This window comes from Pelophylax lessonae, assembly GCF_965119305.1.
Source record: "Pelophylax lessonae genome assembly, chromosome: 3".
NCBI classification, from domain to species: Eukaryota; Metazoa; Chordata; class Amphibia; order Anura; family Ranidae; genus Pelophylax; species Pelophylax lessonae.
The window spans coordinates 87,124,760-87,140,672 of NC_138770.1; the positions used below are offsets into that span (position 1 = coordinate 87,124,760).

The 15,913-nt window shown below is 43.6% G+C and overlaps 1 protein-coding gene across 1 annotated transcript in view; it reads right to left on the reverse strand.

Annotated features, from left to right (window-relative positions):
- Positions 1 to 9,067: 9,067 nt before the first annotated feature.
- Positions 9,068 to 15,913, reverse strand: part of LOC309550374 (uncharacterized protein) — a gene marked incomplete at its 3' end in the record, with an annotated part of 214,372 nt that continues 207,526 nt past the window's right edge. The window contains exons 18-19 of the mRNA XM_082250769.1: positions 13,046 to 13,187; positions 9,068 to 9,246 (exon numbers count right to left, since the gene is read on the reverse strand). Of these exons, the coding sequence (XP_082106895.1) occupies positions 9,068 to 9,246; positions 13,046 to 13,187 (321 nt within the window). The remainder of the gene's footprint in view (positions 9,247 to 13,045; positions 13,188 to 15,913) is intronic.

A 15,913-nucleotide genomic window follows, 5' to 3' on the forward strand; every position in this document is an offset into this window, starting at 1 on the left:
TTTTGCCCATTCTTCATGGCAAAATAGCTCAAGCTCTGTCAGATTTGATGGAGAACATCTGTGTAAGTCTTATAATTAATAGTTTAAGAAATGACCCCTGCGCTATCACTTAGTAACAGAGCTATCTCTTGCAGGAATCAGGTGTAAAGGACAGGATCTGCTGCAGCTCTCAATAATATCCTAACATAATTAATATCTATAATCAATAATTATTAAATATTCACTTATATTTATTGATTATAGATATTAATTATGTTAGGATAAGTGCGGCTTTATTATTATATACCTAATTTTTAAGTCTTGCCACAGATTCTCAATCGGATTGAGGTCTGGACTTTGACTTGCTCATTCTAACACATGAATATGCTTTGATCTAAACCAGTGATGGCGAACCTTGTCACCCCAGATGTTTTGGAACTACATTTCCCATGATGCTCCACTACACTGCAGAGTTCATGAGCATCATGTGAAATGTAGTTCCAAAACATCTTGGGTGCCAAGGTTCGCCATCACTGATCTAAACCATTCAATTGTAGCTCTGGCTGTATGTTTAGGGTCGTTGTCCTGCTGAAAGGTGAACCTCCGCCCCAATCTCATGTCTTTTGGAGACTCTAAAAGGTTTTCTTCTAAGATTTCCCAGTATTTGTCTCCATCCATCCTCCCATCAACTCTGACCACCAGCTTCCCTGTCCCTGCTGAAGAAAAGCATCTCCACAACATGATGCTGCCACCACCATGTTTCACAATAGGGATGGTGTGTTCAGGGTGATGTGTACTGTTAGTTTTCACATAGCATAGCTACATATAACATTTTGATTTTAGGCTACAAAGTTTAATTTTGGTCTCATCTGACCAGAGCACCTTCTTCCACATGTTTGCTGTGTCCCCTACATGGCTTCTCACAAACTGCAAACGGGACTTCTTATGTTTTTTTTTTTAACCACTTTACAACCGGAGGATTTTGCTGTCTTCCGTCCAGGCCACTTTTTGCGATTCGGCGCTGTGCGACTTCAACTGACAATTGCGCGGTCGTGGGACGCCGTACCCAAACGAAATTTACGTCCTTTTTCTCCCACAAACAGAGCTTTCTTTTGGAGGTATTTGATCACCTGTGCGATTTTTACTTTTTGCGCTATAAACAAAAAAAGAGCGTTTATTTTGAAAAAATAACAATATTTTTCACATTTTTTTATATGAAATTCCCCCCAAAAAAGATGTAAAAACCAATTTTTTTAAAAGTTTTTGGCCAATTTGTTTTATGCTACATATGTTTGGTAAAAAAAATCGCAATAAGCGTATTTTGATTGGTTTGCGCAAAAGTTATTGCGTTTACTAACAAAGGGAAAGATTTCTGTCATTTTTGGTGTTTTTTTTTTAACGCGTAATGGCGGCGATCTGCGATTTTTTTTGCGGGACTGCGACATTGCGGCGGACAGACCGGACCCCTGACTGACATTTTTGACACTTTTGGGGGTACCAGTGACATTACTGCAGTAATCAGTGCTATATATATGCACTGTTACTGTAAAAATGACACTGGCAGGGAAGGGGTTAATTTTATTGGAGAGGGAGGGGTTAATGTATGCCTGGTGCTTACTGACGTGTAGGGGGGGAGGTGACTATGTGATTCATGGACAGATCGGATGTCCAGCTATGCTGAACAGTCCGATCTGTCACTCCCTGTCACTATGGAGATCCGCCCGCTGTGTTTACACACAGCGGGCGGATCTCCAGACTCGATCCCCGACGATCGGGTAAGAGCAGCGGCGATCGCCGCTGCTCCTCCCCTGGCCCGACTCCCGCTGTGAATGAAAACAGCGGGAGCGAGCCTCCGGCGGCGCGCAAGCGCCGCCCAGAAGGGGAGGAGTCCAGTCACGTTAATACTACGTGACTGGACGGGAACGAGCCACTCTGCCGCAGTACTATTACCGTGAGCGGTAGTAGAGTGGTTAACAATGGCTTTCTTTCATAAAGGCCAGATTTGTGGAGTGCACGACTAATAGTTGTCCTGTAGACAGATTCTCCCACCTGAGCTGAGGATCTCGGCAGCTCCTCCAGAGTTACCATGGGCCTCTTGGCTGCTTCTCTGATTAATGCTCTCCTTGCCCGGCCTGTCAGTTTATGTGGACAGCCATGTCTTGGTAGGTTTGCAGTTGAGCCATACTCTTTCCATTTTCAGATGATGGATTGATCAGTGCTCTGTGAGATGTTTAAAGCTTGGGATATTTTTTTATAACCTAACCCTGCTTTAACCACTTTAGCCCCGGAAGATTTGGCTGCTCAATGTCCAGGCCACTTTTTTCAACTTGGCACTGCGCGACTTTAAGTGACAATATCGCGGTCATGCAATGCTGTACCCAAACAAAATTTACGTCCTTTTTTCCCACAAACAGAGATTTCTTTTGGTGGTATTTGATCACCTCTGTGCTTTTTATTTTTTGCGATATTAATAAAAAAAGAGCAAAAATTTTGCAAAAAATTTACATTTTCTACTTTAAATGTTAAAAAATATCCAATATATTCGATTTTTGTCATATATTTAGGCCAAAATGTATTTAGCTACATGTCTTTGACAACAAAATTCTCAATGAGCGTATTTTTATCCACTTTAAGACCGGAAGATTTTACCCCATTCCTGACCAGGCCATATTTTGCGAATCGGCACTGCGTTATTTTAACGGATAATTTTGCGGTTGTGCGACGCTGTACCCAAATTAAATTGATGTCCTTTTTTTCCCCACAAATAGAGCTTTCTTTTGGTGGTATTTGGTCACCTGTTAATTTTTGAAAAAAATATATTTTTCACATTCTGATATAACATTCCCAAAAAAAAAAAAAAAATAATAATTAATCAAAATGTTTTAACATTTTAGGCCAATTTGTTTTCTGCTTCATATTTTTGGTAAAAAAAAAAAATCGCAATAAGCGTATTTTGATTGGTTTGCACAAAAGTTATCGCGTTTACTAACTACGGGAAAGATTTGTCATTTTTATTGTTTTTTTTTTTTTTACTAGTAATGGTGGCAATCTGCGATTTTTTTTTTCGCGTGACTGTGACATTTCGGCGGACAGATTCGATCCCTAACTGACATTTTTGACACTTTTTGGGGTACCAGTGACATTACTACAGTAATCAGTGCTAAAAATATGCACTGTTACTGTAATAATGACACAGGCAGGGAAGGGGTTAACACTGTTGGTGATCAAGGGGTTAAATGTATGCCTCATGCTTACTGACGTGTGTGGGGGGAGGGGGTTCTGTGACACAGACACAGATCGCAGGTTCAGCTATGCTGAATCCTGTGATCTGTCCCTGTTTGTCACAGAGAAGATCCGCCTGCTTTGTTTATATAAGCGGGCGGATCTTCTCACACTTTCCCCAACGATCAGGGAAGAGAGACGGTGATCGCCGTCTCTCCTCCTCCAGCCCGACTCCTGCTATGTCTAAACACAGTGGAAGCGAGCCTCCGGCAGCGCGCCCCCGAGACAGCTAGGAGTCCAGCGACGTAGGTCGTAGGTCTACGTCGCTGGACCCAGGGCTGCCACTGTACCGCAGTCCTAAAGTGGTTAAACTTCTCCAGAACTTTATCCCTGACCTGTCTAGCGTGTTATTTGGCCTTCATGATGCTGTTTGTTCTCTAAGGTTCTCTAAGAGTCCTTTCACATGGGCTTTCCACCCTGGCGGACTCCGTTTTGCTCAGTAGGGATCAATCGATCCACGCTGAGCAGGCAGAGGACAGGTCCATCTCAGCTTACTTTGCAGAGAAGTTTGTTCGAGATGTTCTTGTGCGAACCAAACTGGGGGGTGTTCAGGCCATCACTACACAGCACCTAAAACACGTGGAAAAGGCACAGGTGTGAATGGGACCTTACCATCCCCGATGACAGAAAAAGGCATTTAATCCTTGCAATGCAGACGCCGCCTCACTGCAAGGGAGAAGTTTTAATTTTACTGGAGTTGGGCTGTAAAGAAAAAATACCAGATCAGCAGTTATTCGCAAATTTCCTCTCTCTCTCTCTGCAAATCTGCTCATTTTTGAACTGCCTTTACATGCATGGATCATTATAATTATCTCTATTTGGTGAAATCATAAAGCGAACACATAAAAAATAACATGAGAGACTACGTCTAAACTACATGAACGCTGTAACAGTCTTACCTTAATGCAACCGGTGAGACACACTTCAACCTCCAAGTAACTCACAATATACAACCTCAATGACTTCACTTCAATGTATGGGAAGTGATAAGCAAATATGTGTATAACCTGTAGTAGAGCAAAAGGACACATTCTCGGCAGGGACGTCTAATGTTACAGCCAATGACAAACCTATACAACATAAATGCTGCAGCATTGTCACTGAGTCACATGCTATCCCCATGAAGACTTTTATTGGTAGATCTGACACACATTGGGTAGGCATGGTTCACTGCGCGGTTACTATCAGCAAACTGGCTGGAGCGAGTGCATGAAGATAGCAAGTGGCTAAAAGACGCGGAAGGAGACCAATAGCACTAAGATGCAAATACGGATAAAAAAAATGCGAAAATGCGTGTTAGTCGAGAAATGCTCCCTTACACTGGTGGGTGATGGAGACTTGCACCAATTTAGAGCTGATCACACAAGAAATTACCCCTTACATTGTAGTAAAAAAAGAGGGCTCCCTTAAAATGGTGGTCAGTGAAGTGCTCGCTTACATTGGTACTCAGTGGAGAAATACCTCTTTACATTGGTGGACAATGGAGACTCACCCCAATACATATTTACATAGTTACATAGTAGTTGAGTTGAATAAAGACAATAGTCCATCCAGTTCAACCTGTGTAGGTGTGTGTGTGGCCGTAGTCATTTCGCATACCCCTAAATGTTTTGATCCTTGAGATATATGTCCAAGAGTCTTTTAAAAGTAGCCATATTCCCCGCAGTTACTACCATTTGTGGTAGAGAATTCCACAGTCTTGTAGCCCTTACTGTAAAGAACCCCCTGCATAGCCTGAGGTTAAAAAGCTTCTCCTCTAATCGCATTATATGGCCTCTTGTCCTCATGCATTCCTTGCGATTGAATCATTTTTTTCCTATGTTTAGATCACCATTGAGGTATTTGTAAATCGCTATCATGTCCCCTCTCGCGCATCTCCTCTCCAGGGAGAATAAATCAAGCGTTTGTAAGCACTCTTCATAATTTAGGTCCTCCAATCCCCTAATTAGTTTAGTTGCCCTTCTCTGGACTCTCTCCAGCTTCAACACATCCCTTCTGAGGACTGGCGACCAGAACTGGACAGAATACTCCAGATGCAGTCAGACCAGTGTTTTATAAAGTGGTAGGATTATAGTTTTATCTCTGGAATACATCCCTTTCTTTATGCATGCTAATATTCTGCTGGCTTTGGCAGCTGCAGCTTGACATTGCATGCTATTGCTAAGTCTATCTTCTACTAAGACTCCCAGATCTTTCTCCATTTTTGATTCCCCCAGAGGTTCCCCCCCTAAAGTGTATTGTGCTTTTATGTTTTTAGTCCCCAAGTGCAATACCTTACAGGTGATCACTTAAGAAATGACCCCTTACATTGGAAGTCAGTAAAAAAGTGCTCCCTTATGCTGGTAGTCAGCAGAAAAAAGCCTGATTACATTTTTAGTCAGTGGAGAAATGCTCCCTTACATTGGTACTCAGTGGAGAAATGTCACTTACATTGGTGGTCAATAGTGAAATACCCCTTTACATGAGTAAAGAAATGCCCCTTACACTGGTGGTCAATAGAGACTTGCCCTTATACAAGTGGTCACTCAAGAAATCACCCCTTACATTGGTAGTCCATAAAAAAGTGCTCAATTATGATGGTGGTCAGTGGAGAAGTGCTTCCTTTCGATGGTGGTCAGTTGAAAAATATCACCATACATTGGTGGTCAGGAGTGAAATATACCATTTATTGGTAGTCAGTAGAGAAATACACCTTTACATTGGTAGTGACTAGGAGATAAATGCCCCTTATACTAGTGGTCAATGGAGACTTGACCTAATATAGGTGGTCACTCAAGAAATGACCCTTACATTGGAAGTCAATAAAAAAGTGCTCCATTACACTGGTGGTCAGTGGAGAAATGCCCACTTGCACTTGTGGTCAGCAGAGAAATGCCCCTTTACATTGGTGGTTAGAGTTGGGTGAACGGTTTGCAATTATGTAAATGTAATTTGTCCCCCCTAGACACCAATCCCCTTCATATGACTCTCCCCCCTTTACATTTCTGTCCTCAGACTCCCTTTATATCTCCCCCTTCCTCCTTCATATTCCTGTCCTCAGCCCCCCTTAATTCACCCCCTCCTCCTTCACATTCTTGTCCTCAGCCACCCCCCTTATACTACCGCCCTCCTTCTTCCATTCCTGTCCTAGCTTCCCTTCATATCACCCCCTCCTCCTTCACAGTCCTGTCCTCAGCCCCCCTTTATATCATCCCCTCCTCTTTCACATCCCTGTCTCCAGACCCCCTTTATTATATCCCCTCCTCCTTCCATTCCTGTCCTGGCTTTCTTTTATATTACCCTCTCCTCCTTCAGAGTCCTGTCCTCAGCCCCCCTTTATATCACCCCCTCCTGCTTCACATTCCTGTCTCCAGACCCCCTTTATATCACCCCCTCCTCCTTCACATTCCTGTCTCCAGACCCCCTTTATATCACCCCCTCCTCCTTCACATTCCTGCCCTGGCTTTCCTTCATATCACTCCTGTATTCCTTTTATATTCTAGTCCTCAGCCCTCTTTCATATAGTGTCACTACCCCTTCACATTTCTGTCCTCAGCCCTCCCTTCATATAACGCCCCTCTTTTACATTCCTGTCCCCTTTTTATATCGCCCCGCTCCTTCTTCACTTTCCTGTCCTTGCTTCCATTTATATCACCCCTGTATTCCTTTTATATTCCAGTCCTCAGCCTTATTTCATACAGTATTACCCCCCCCCCCTTCATATTTCTGTCCTTAGCCCTCCCTTCATATCATCCCCCTCCTTCACATTCCTGTCCTCAGCCCTCCTTTATATCACCTCCCCTTTAAATTCCTGTCCTCTGCTCCCCTTTTATATCACCCACCTCCTCTTTCACATTCCTGTCCTCAGCCCCCCCTTTATATCATCTCCCTCTTCCTTCACATTCCTGTCCTCAGCCCCCCTTTATATCACCTCCCTCCTCCTTCACATTCCTGTCCTCAGCCCCCCCTTTATATCACCTCCCTCCTCCTTCACATTCCTGTCCTCAGCCCCCATTTATATTACCCCTCCTCCTTCACATTCCTGTTCTTAACCCCCCTTTATATCACCCCCTCCTCCTTCACATTCCTGTCCTTAACCCCCCTTTATATCACCCCCTCCTCCTTCACATTCCTGTCCTCAGCCCCCCTTTATATTACCCCCTCCTCCTTCACATTGCTGTCCTCAGGCCCCTTTATATCACCCCCTCCTCCTTCACATTCCTGTCCTCAGCCTCCCTTTATATTACCCCCTCCTCCTTCACATTCCTGTCCTCAGGCCCCTTTATATTACCCCCTCCCTCCTTCACATTGCTGTCCTCAGCCCCCTTTATATCACCCCCTCCTCCTTCACATTCCTGTCCTCAGCCCCCTTTATATCACCCCCTCCTCCTTCACATTGCTGTCCTCAGGCCCCTTTATATCACCCCCTCCTCCTTCACATTGCTGTCCTCATGCCCCTTTATATTACCCCCTCCTCCTTCACATTCCTGTCCTCAGCCTCCCTTTATATTACCCCCTCCCTCCTTCACATTGCTGTCCTCAGCCCCCTTTATATCACCCCCTCCTCCTTCACATTCCTGTCCTCAGCCTCCCTTTATATTACCCCCTCCCTCCTTCACATTGCTGTCCTCAGCCCCCTTTATATCACCCCCTCCTCCTTCACATTCCTGTCCTCAGCCCCCTTTATATCACCCCCTCCTCCTTCACATTGCTGTCCTCAGGCCCCTTTATATCACCCCCTCCTCCTTCACATTGCTGTCCTCATGCCCCTTTATATTACCCCCTCCTCCTTCACATTGCTGTCCTCAGGCCCCTTTATATCACCCCCTCCTCCTTCACATTCCTGTCCTCAGCCTCCCTTTATATTACCCCCTCCCTCCTTCACATTGCTGTCCTCAGCCCCCTTTATATCACCCCCTCCTCCTTCACATTCTTGTCCTCAGCCCCCCTTTATATCACCCCCTCCTCCTTCACATTCTTGTCCTCAGCCCCCCTTTATATCACCCCCTCCTCCTTCACATTCTTGTCCTCAGCCCCCCTTTATATTAGCACGCCCGTCCCCGCGTGCTCGCACACAGAAGCAAACGCATACGTATGTCGCACCCACACATGTGAGGTATCACTGCAAATGTTAAAGCGACAGCAACAATTCTAGCCCAAGACCTTCTCTGTAATCCTAAACTAGTAACCTGTAATAAATGTAAAAGTGTCGCCTAGAGATTTTTAAGTACCGAAGTTTGGCACCATTCCAGGAGTGTACGCAATTTTAAAGCGTGACATGTTTGCTATCTATTTACTCAGTGTAACATCATTCACATTATACAAACCATTTGGGCTAACTTTAGTGGTTTGCTTTTTTTTTAAATTAATTTAAAAAAAAAAGTGTTTGAAAAATGGCTGTGCAAATTCAGTATAAAAAAACAACCACCATTTTATTCCCTAGGGTCTCTGCTAAAAAAAAAACATATATAGATTGGGGGTTCTGAGTAATTTTCCAGCAAAAAAATGATGATTTTTACATATAGGAGAGTCCGGTATGCCATAATAGGTCCGGTATGGAAGTGGTTAAAGTAGACCGCCACCAATGTGGTTTCAGAACAACAAGTTGCCATATATAATATTTTTGTTCTTGTGTTTAGATATACTTTAATTTGTGAATTTAGGAATCATATAAATGTACTCTTAATTGTACACAGACTAGCTAAACGTGTTGCAGTTCATCTTCATATCATGCTTGGTCTGGTGATTCCAAAATATATGTGTAAAGTCTCTATATCATCGGCCAGATAAATATAAAGTAATTTTTTCACATATTCATGATCCAGCATCACACACGGGACACAGCACAAATTGTATGACTATTAGGACACCGTGTGAACCCAACTCCTGATTTTAGGTCCAACTTTGTCCCACGAGGAGCTTGGAAAGTGAAGTTCTGTAGAAGTCTCACAAAGAACATAAACAATTCCATTTTGGCCAATGTCTCACCAGCACAGCTTCTTTTACCTAGTAAATATAAAAAATATATTATGAGGTTATTTGTATATGAATTCTGTATCTGCTACTGTAAATAATAAGAATATTGGGGTTTACTGAGGAGTTCAGTGGCCACATAAACCTAAGCCTCCATTCACATTAGGTCGCTCCGACTTAGGGGGCGACCTGTGAAGTCTTGTGCAGCGCGACTTCGGCACGACTTGCACGGACTTCACATAATGGAAGTCTATGCAAGTCGCCTCCAGGTCGCCCCGAAGTAGTACAGGACCCTTTTTCTAAGTCGGAGCGACTTGTGTCACTCCTATTAGAACGGCTCCTGTACCGCACAATGGGAGCGTGAGGACTGGGACTTGTCAGGCTGACAAGTCACGGTCCAAGTCATACCAGTGTGAATGCAGTGTCATACAACTATACAAGTTACTCTAAAGTGAGTACAATATGCCTGATGACTACAGGCGATACATTATTTATTTTACACTTATTGAAATATTAGCACACAAGAGATATACACCCTTCAATTTAGCAGCAGCTGAAAAACATCAATTATAAGGTCAGTTAATATTTTAGCAAGGGTTCCCAAAGACCAGAAATGTATTTCAAGGGTTCCTCTGTGTTGACAAGGTTGAGAAAGGCTGTAATTGTTACATTATAAGAATAAAGAAACACACAATATGGATTGAATTTGAGGATTGTATAGACAGTCAAAGAGGCATCACTACAGATATATCTAGTCAAATTCATGAAATACATTAATCCCTGTCCATTGCTGTTTCATGATACACCCAACTAGACCAGTGCATGATCTATATTCAATTTTCCAGAAATGTCAGGATGTGTTACTTAGGCCGGCCATAGACAGTTCAAATCTCAACCGGTTCAGCAGGAACCAGCCGAGATTCGAATTGTGTGTAGGCAGGCTGAATGTACCAAGTTGATCGATCAACTTGGGTACAACCGGCCTGCCAGATTCACTTGTGATTATCACTAGTGGCTGCTATAGCCGCTAGTAATAATCATTGTCTTCTCCCAGCGGCGACGGCTTCTGGCTCAGCAGGAGAGATTCCCCTGTCAGCACTGTCTGTGTTGATGGGTGATTCATGAAAATGTCTTTGCTGCAACCAGTGGTTGCAGTAAATAAATTTGCACCATCTATGGCCTGCATTATACATATATAAACTCCAGGAAGTGCAATAACCAAGACATCATTATTACATTATTAAATGCAGAAGGATCACCTCCCGAACACTTGAAAGCTGCTGCTTAGCCGTACCCTGAAAAGCCACCTAAAGATTTTCAGAGCATGGGCTAGTATGATCTTGGGATGGGCAAAGGGTTTAGCTCGAGCACTGAGCGCTGCACAGTGCATTCACAGGGCGCAGTTCAAGCTGGTTGTTAAGGAGAGGGGCCAGGAAGTCAGCGGCGGCGTCCTTAACAACCGATGAGTCATCAGCTGTCAATGGGTTTCCCCGCTGACAGCTGAATAAATAAAAAAAGACAGTTAAAACATAAATTAAAAAATGGAGTGGGTCCCCCCCCCCCTCCATACCAGGCCCTTTGGAACCCCATGTCAGTATTTAAAAGAAAAACAGTCCCCCCCCCCAAATCCACACCAGATTCTTATCTGGGCATGCAGCCTGGCAGTTCAGGAAAGGGGGTACAAGCGAGAGCCCCCCCCTCCTGAACCGTACCAGGCCACATGCCCTCAATATGGGGGTGGGTGCAGAGCCTCGCCACCCAAAGCACCTTGTCCCCACATTGATGGAGACAAGCTGCTTTGGGGTAGGGAGGCAGAGCTCCCCCGACCAAAAGCACCCACCCCCCCATGTTGAGGGCATGTGGCCTGGTATGGTTCAGGAGGGGGGCCACTCACTTGCCCCCCCTTCCCTTACCTGCCAGGCTGCATGCCTGGATAAGGGTCTTGTATGGATTTTGGGGGGGAGGGACCCCATGTCATGTTTTGTTTAAATTTTGCTGTTTTTTTTTTTAATAGCCAGGTGCTGGTATTTGTAACCGCGAGTCAGGGCTGGCCTTACCATGGGTCCCACTGGGTCCATTGGACCCAGGCAGCACTTTGAGAGGGGCAGCAAATTGATGCCCAAGTTTTTTTTTCCAGCAGTTTTGTGTGTCATCAGTTTGCGGCGCGTTACAGGCGGCATTTCCCCATTTCATACTGCCACCCATAGTGCAAACTGATGAGTATGAGGAGGCGGAGGGTCTCCTCCAGGGGAACGTTCCTTATGTGATTGTGGTGTCCGCAATGATGTCAGACATTCAGACAAACAAAATACTGGAGTTTGTGGTTTGGAATTAAACATAATGGTATGTCATATAATTGTGCATGTAGACAAGGCGCTGTTGCATATAAATCTGACTTCCTGATACATTTCATTTTGGTGGGCGTGATTATTTTTTTTTTGGGGGGGGGGCACCATTTCATTTTTGGACCCAGGCAGCACAATGTCTTGGGCCAGCCCTGCCGCGAGTCATTTTAAAATGTGATTTGACTCTTTTTTTTTTCTTTATGAATGTCATTTTGGCTGCAGGAGGTTCTATATATGCTACAGATGCGCCACTTTACAGGCAGACTAAGGTGACCCCCCAGGCACTAGATTTAAAGGAATTTTTCATTTTTATTGTTGCACTTTATGCATAATTAAAAAAATTACTGCTCCCTGTTTTTAATTTTCATTGATACATGTCACTCAAGGCAGGACCCAGACCCCCATACCGCTTTTATGGCCGATTACTTGCATATAAGCCTTCAAAATGGCCACCTATGATTTTTTTCTGTTCAGTTCCCATAGACTTCAATGGGGTTTGCAGTTCAGGTTAGAACGTTTCCCCTGTTTGGGAGTTCTGCTGCGAACCGAAGGGGGTTGTTCGGGCCCATGTCTAGTGTGAACCTAGCGTAACCAACTCCTGGGTGGCAGTAAAACCCAACAGGAGTTCCAATCATGTTCCACGCAATCTAAAACTTAAAAAAAAGACAGATTTGGCTAGATATACACCAGGGATCCTCAAACTATGGCCCTCCAGCTGTTGCGGAACTACACACCCCATTGTAACATTTTGACATTCACAGGCAAGACTAGGCATGATGGGAATTGTAGTTCCTGAACAACTGGAGGGCCATAGTTTGAAGATCCCTGATATTATACTTTATAGATTAACTCTAGCCTTATCTGTATTTTCCACAGGTTTCTCTCCTGTACTGAGAAGACTTAATCTGATTTCATAGCACACTGTGGACAGCTTGTAGCATGCATTAGAAGCCTTAGCAAGTCACATAGGGGGTTATTTACTAAAACGGGATATTCTGTCGCAACTGTGCATAGAAACCAATTAGCTTCCAGGTTTTATTGCCAAAGCTGAACAAGCTGAAGTTAGAAGCTGATTGGCTACCATGCGCAGCTGCACCGGATTTTTGACTCTCCAGTTTTAGTAAATCAGTCCCATACTGTCTCTGGGCTATCTCTTTCATTCACTGAAATTTAGTTGTGTGCATTACATAGGGTGGTCTGCATGCAAATGTTCTCTGCCTAGGAATGAACACTTCTCCAGACTGACACCCTCTCATAAAGGTAATTTAATATTTATATAAATCATTCCAAGAGCCTGCCCACTGCTTGCTCTTCCTCCCTGAGGAAACCCCTCCCTTCTATTAAGTCTGTGTTTCATACATGATGATGGGTCTAAAGAAAGGCATGTAAAAAAAATGGAAAGGTTTTTTTTTTTAGCATGTTGATGGGAGGAAGGAGAACTAGGAAAGACAAAATAAAAAAAAAAATAAACCTTAGCTTTTGCTCACCAGCTGAAAATGGGATGAAGGCTTCTTTCTTCAAGAAATTTCCACTAGCGTCCAGAAAATGTTCAGGATAAAACTCGTTCGGTCTCTTAAAGTGAGCCTCATCAAACAGCACGGATGTTAGCAATGGAAGTACATATGTCCCCTGAAAAATATACACATTTAATTTGTTATAATATTATAGCACTGTCTCTGAAGAGCTTGCTGTGTGTTGACCTCTTAGATCTCCCTCTGATTACCTGCAGACAATCCTTCCTGGTGTCTCCCTTCCAGTCAGCTCTGCAGAACCTCTGGGTTCTGCTTCTTGCTGACCTTCTGGCCTTCAGGTTGACTACCCAAGGCCGCATGGCAACTTCTACAGAGAAGGGGCAGCCACCCTGCTCTCCAGCCAAAGCACATTTGCCCCTGGCATTTATACAGTCACCCAGCATGCACAGAGGCACTTTCCTATGCCAATAGCCAGGGCTGTAACAATTCCTGTGCCCTCACTTGTCATGTTTCCTTCCACTGCCCAAAATGCCTCCCTATTGGACCATTGTGAAACATGCAGACAAGCTGAGCTGTGCCTGAGCTCCATGAGCAGACCCTATCAATAGATCCTGTTCCCTGGTAGGCAGAGAGCACTCTAAATTTACCTAGAAATCTTCCTGGTAAGCAGAAAGACCCAATAACTATACTCTCTTCTAGCACCTACCTAGGAGGGTACTACAATACTATACAAAGTAGTCAAATAGAGTAGATTATTCTATGGATATGTTTTATGGTTCAATGTTTTTAGTAAGGTTTATCAAAAAGAAAAAGTACAAAGGACAACAGTATCTGTCATATATCAGTACATAATAAAGGTACATATTTCGGTGGTTACAGATGACAGAACAGAAATAACAAGCATATTGAAACAACTTAAGTATCTCTAAGAGCTAAAGTAAAGGGTGAAGGGCATTATCTTCCTCCCCCAGACACCCCATCTGGGAACATACTGTGTCTTGAGAGGGAGACAACGCAGCCAACCCTTATGCCTCAATGTTCTTCATTGAATGTTTACACATATGAGGGGTACAAATTTAGGAAAAAGCGGCTCAGTAGAGATAAGGGATGGAGAATACAGCAGTAATGAAAACGAGTACAATCAGGTACATGCATTGTGCATTATATAGACCCAAACTGTATAATTTTTACAGCAGCGGGTTAGGGGTAGGAAGACAGTAAGTGTTACATCTGTGGCAATGAGGAAATACGACTATTGGGGTAAATACAGTAGATGTCATATATTGGAGGAATATAGATGTGCTAGCCAGGAGTCCAATAGTGAATTGAACTTTGTCAGGGAGTCATTCTTCATAGGGAACATCTGTTCGAAGGAACAGCTTCTACTTACCTCTCTGGTGACATCTGATATGTTCAGGATGTCTAGGGAACCCCAGTGCCTCGTTAAATTGAGCTTGGCTGACAGAAGTATGTGGACCCCAATGGCCCTGGTTTTACGGGGGATATTCATAATGTTGAGATGCAGGAGTGCTTGCTCAGCCAAAGGAAGATTAGGGTGCGAGGTGAATTCGGAGACTATTTTAAAAATCTGATTCCAGTATGATCTAACAGATTTGCAATACCACAGTATATAAATGAGGGAACCTGTGGAGTCGCAATTTCTCCAGCATTTATTGGAGTTGTTGGGCGATATTTTCAATAATTTATAAGGGGGAAAATTTCACCTATGTAGTATTTTTTGGTAAAGTTCCCAATGATCTACGCATAGTGTGGCTTTATATGTCCAGAGGACACCATGAGGACACTGAATGTTGCTGACCTAATGCTTGTTCCCACTTTAGCATTGTAGATGTTTTGGTAAAGTTTTATGAATCACAAATCGTCTTATAGAGGAGTGTGAACTCTTTAGGCATTGATTTATCTGGATTATAAAAGTCTTCCTCTATTTTAACCGTTATAAGGATCTTACCTTTCTTAAATAGCTGCGAAAGCTGAATAAAGCGGTAGTACTCAGAATTCATTAAGTGATATTGTGTCTGTAGATCTGCGAAAGATAAAAGCTTACCCTCCTCTTCTAGTTGCTAAATGTGTGTTGAATGCCACAACTTACCCGAGGGAGAGAGCTGGAGGCCGGGAATTAAGAGTTCCAAATATTCTATAGGGATAAGAAGTTTTTGTTGTGGAGAGTTAGTATGATGGTGTTTAGATAATGTATTCAGCACTTGAATAGTTGTCTGAATAGAGGGGTAGAGGGATGTGGTTGTTTGAGTGTAGAGGAGAAAAGCTATTATAGGTATTCAGGAGTGTTTAGAGGGTAGGAGAGAATTTTCCATAAGGGACCATACATTTTGTGGATTTGGGGACCACCAGTATCGAGTTTGGTCCAGTATTGAAGCTAGGTAGTAGTGATATCTATCAGTGAGTGATAACTCACCTAAATCGTATAGAGGTGGCACATTTTGGTTTTTTACCTCTCCATATAAAGTTAAGGATCAAAGAGCATGTTTTAGAGAAGAAGGAGTAAGGAATGGAGATAGGGATTGTACAAAAGAGGTATAACAGTTTAGGCAGTATTATCATTTTAAACAGATTTATTCTACCATTTACGGACAGTTCCAGTTTGGATAAAGAGGTCAGTTCCCCAGTAAGTTTCCCTAGAAATGTTTGGAAATTGCACATATAAGCTTTGGCTGAGTCCTTGGGAATATGAATTCCTACATATTTAACCACTTCCTGACCACCCGCCGCCTTTTTACTGCGCTCTCCTGCGCAAACCGACGTAGACCTACGTCGGTCGCGGGCAGGAAGCTAGGGGGTGCCGATACAGCGGGCAGGGGGCTCGGATTACCACCTGACATCCGCGATCGTTGCCCGCTGAGAGAG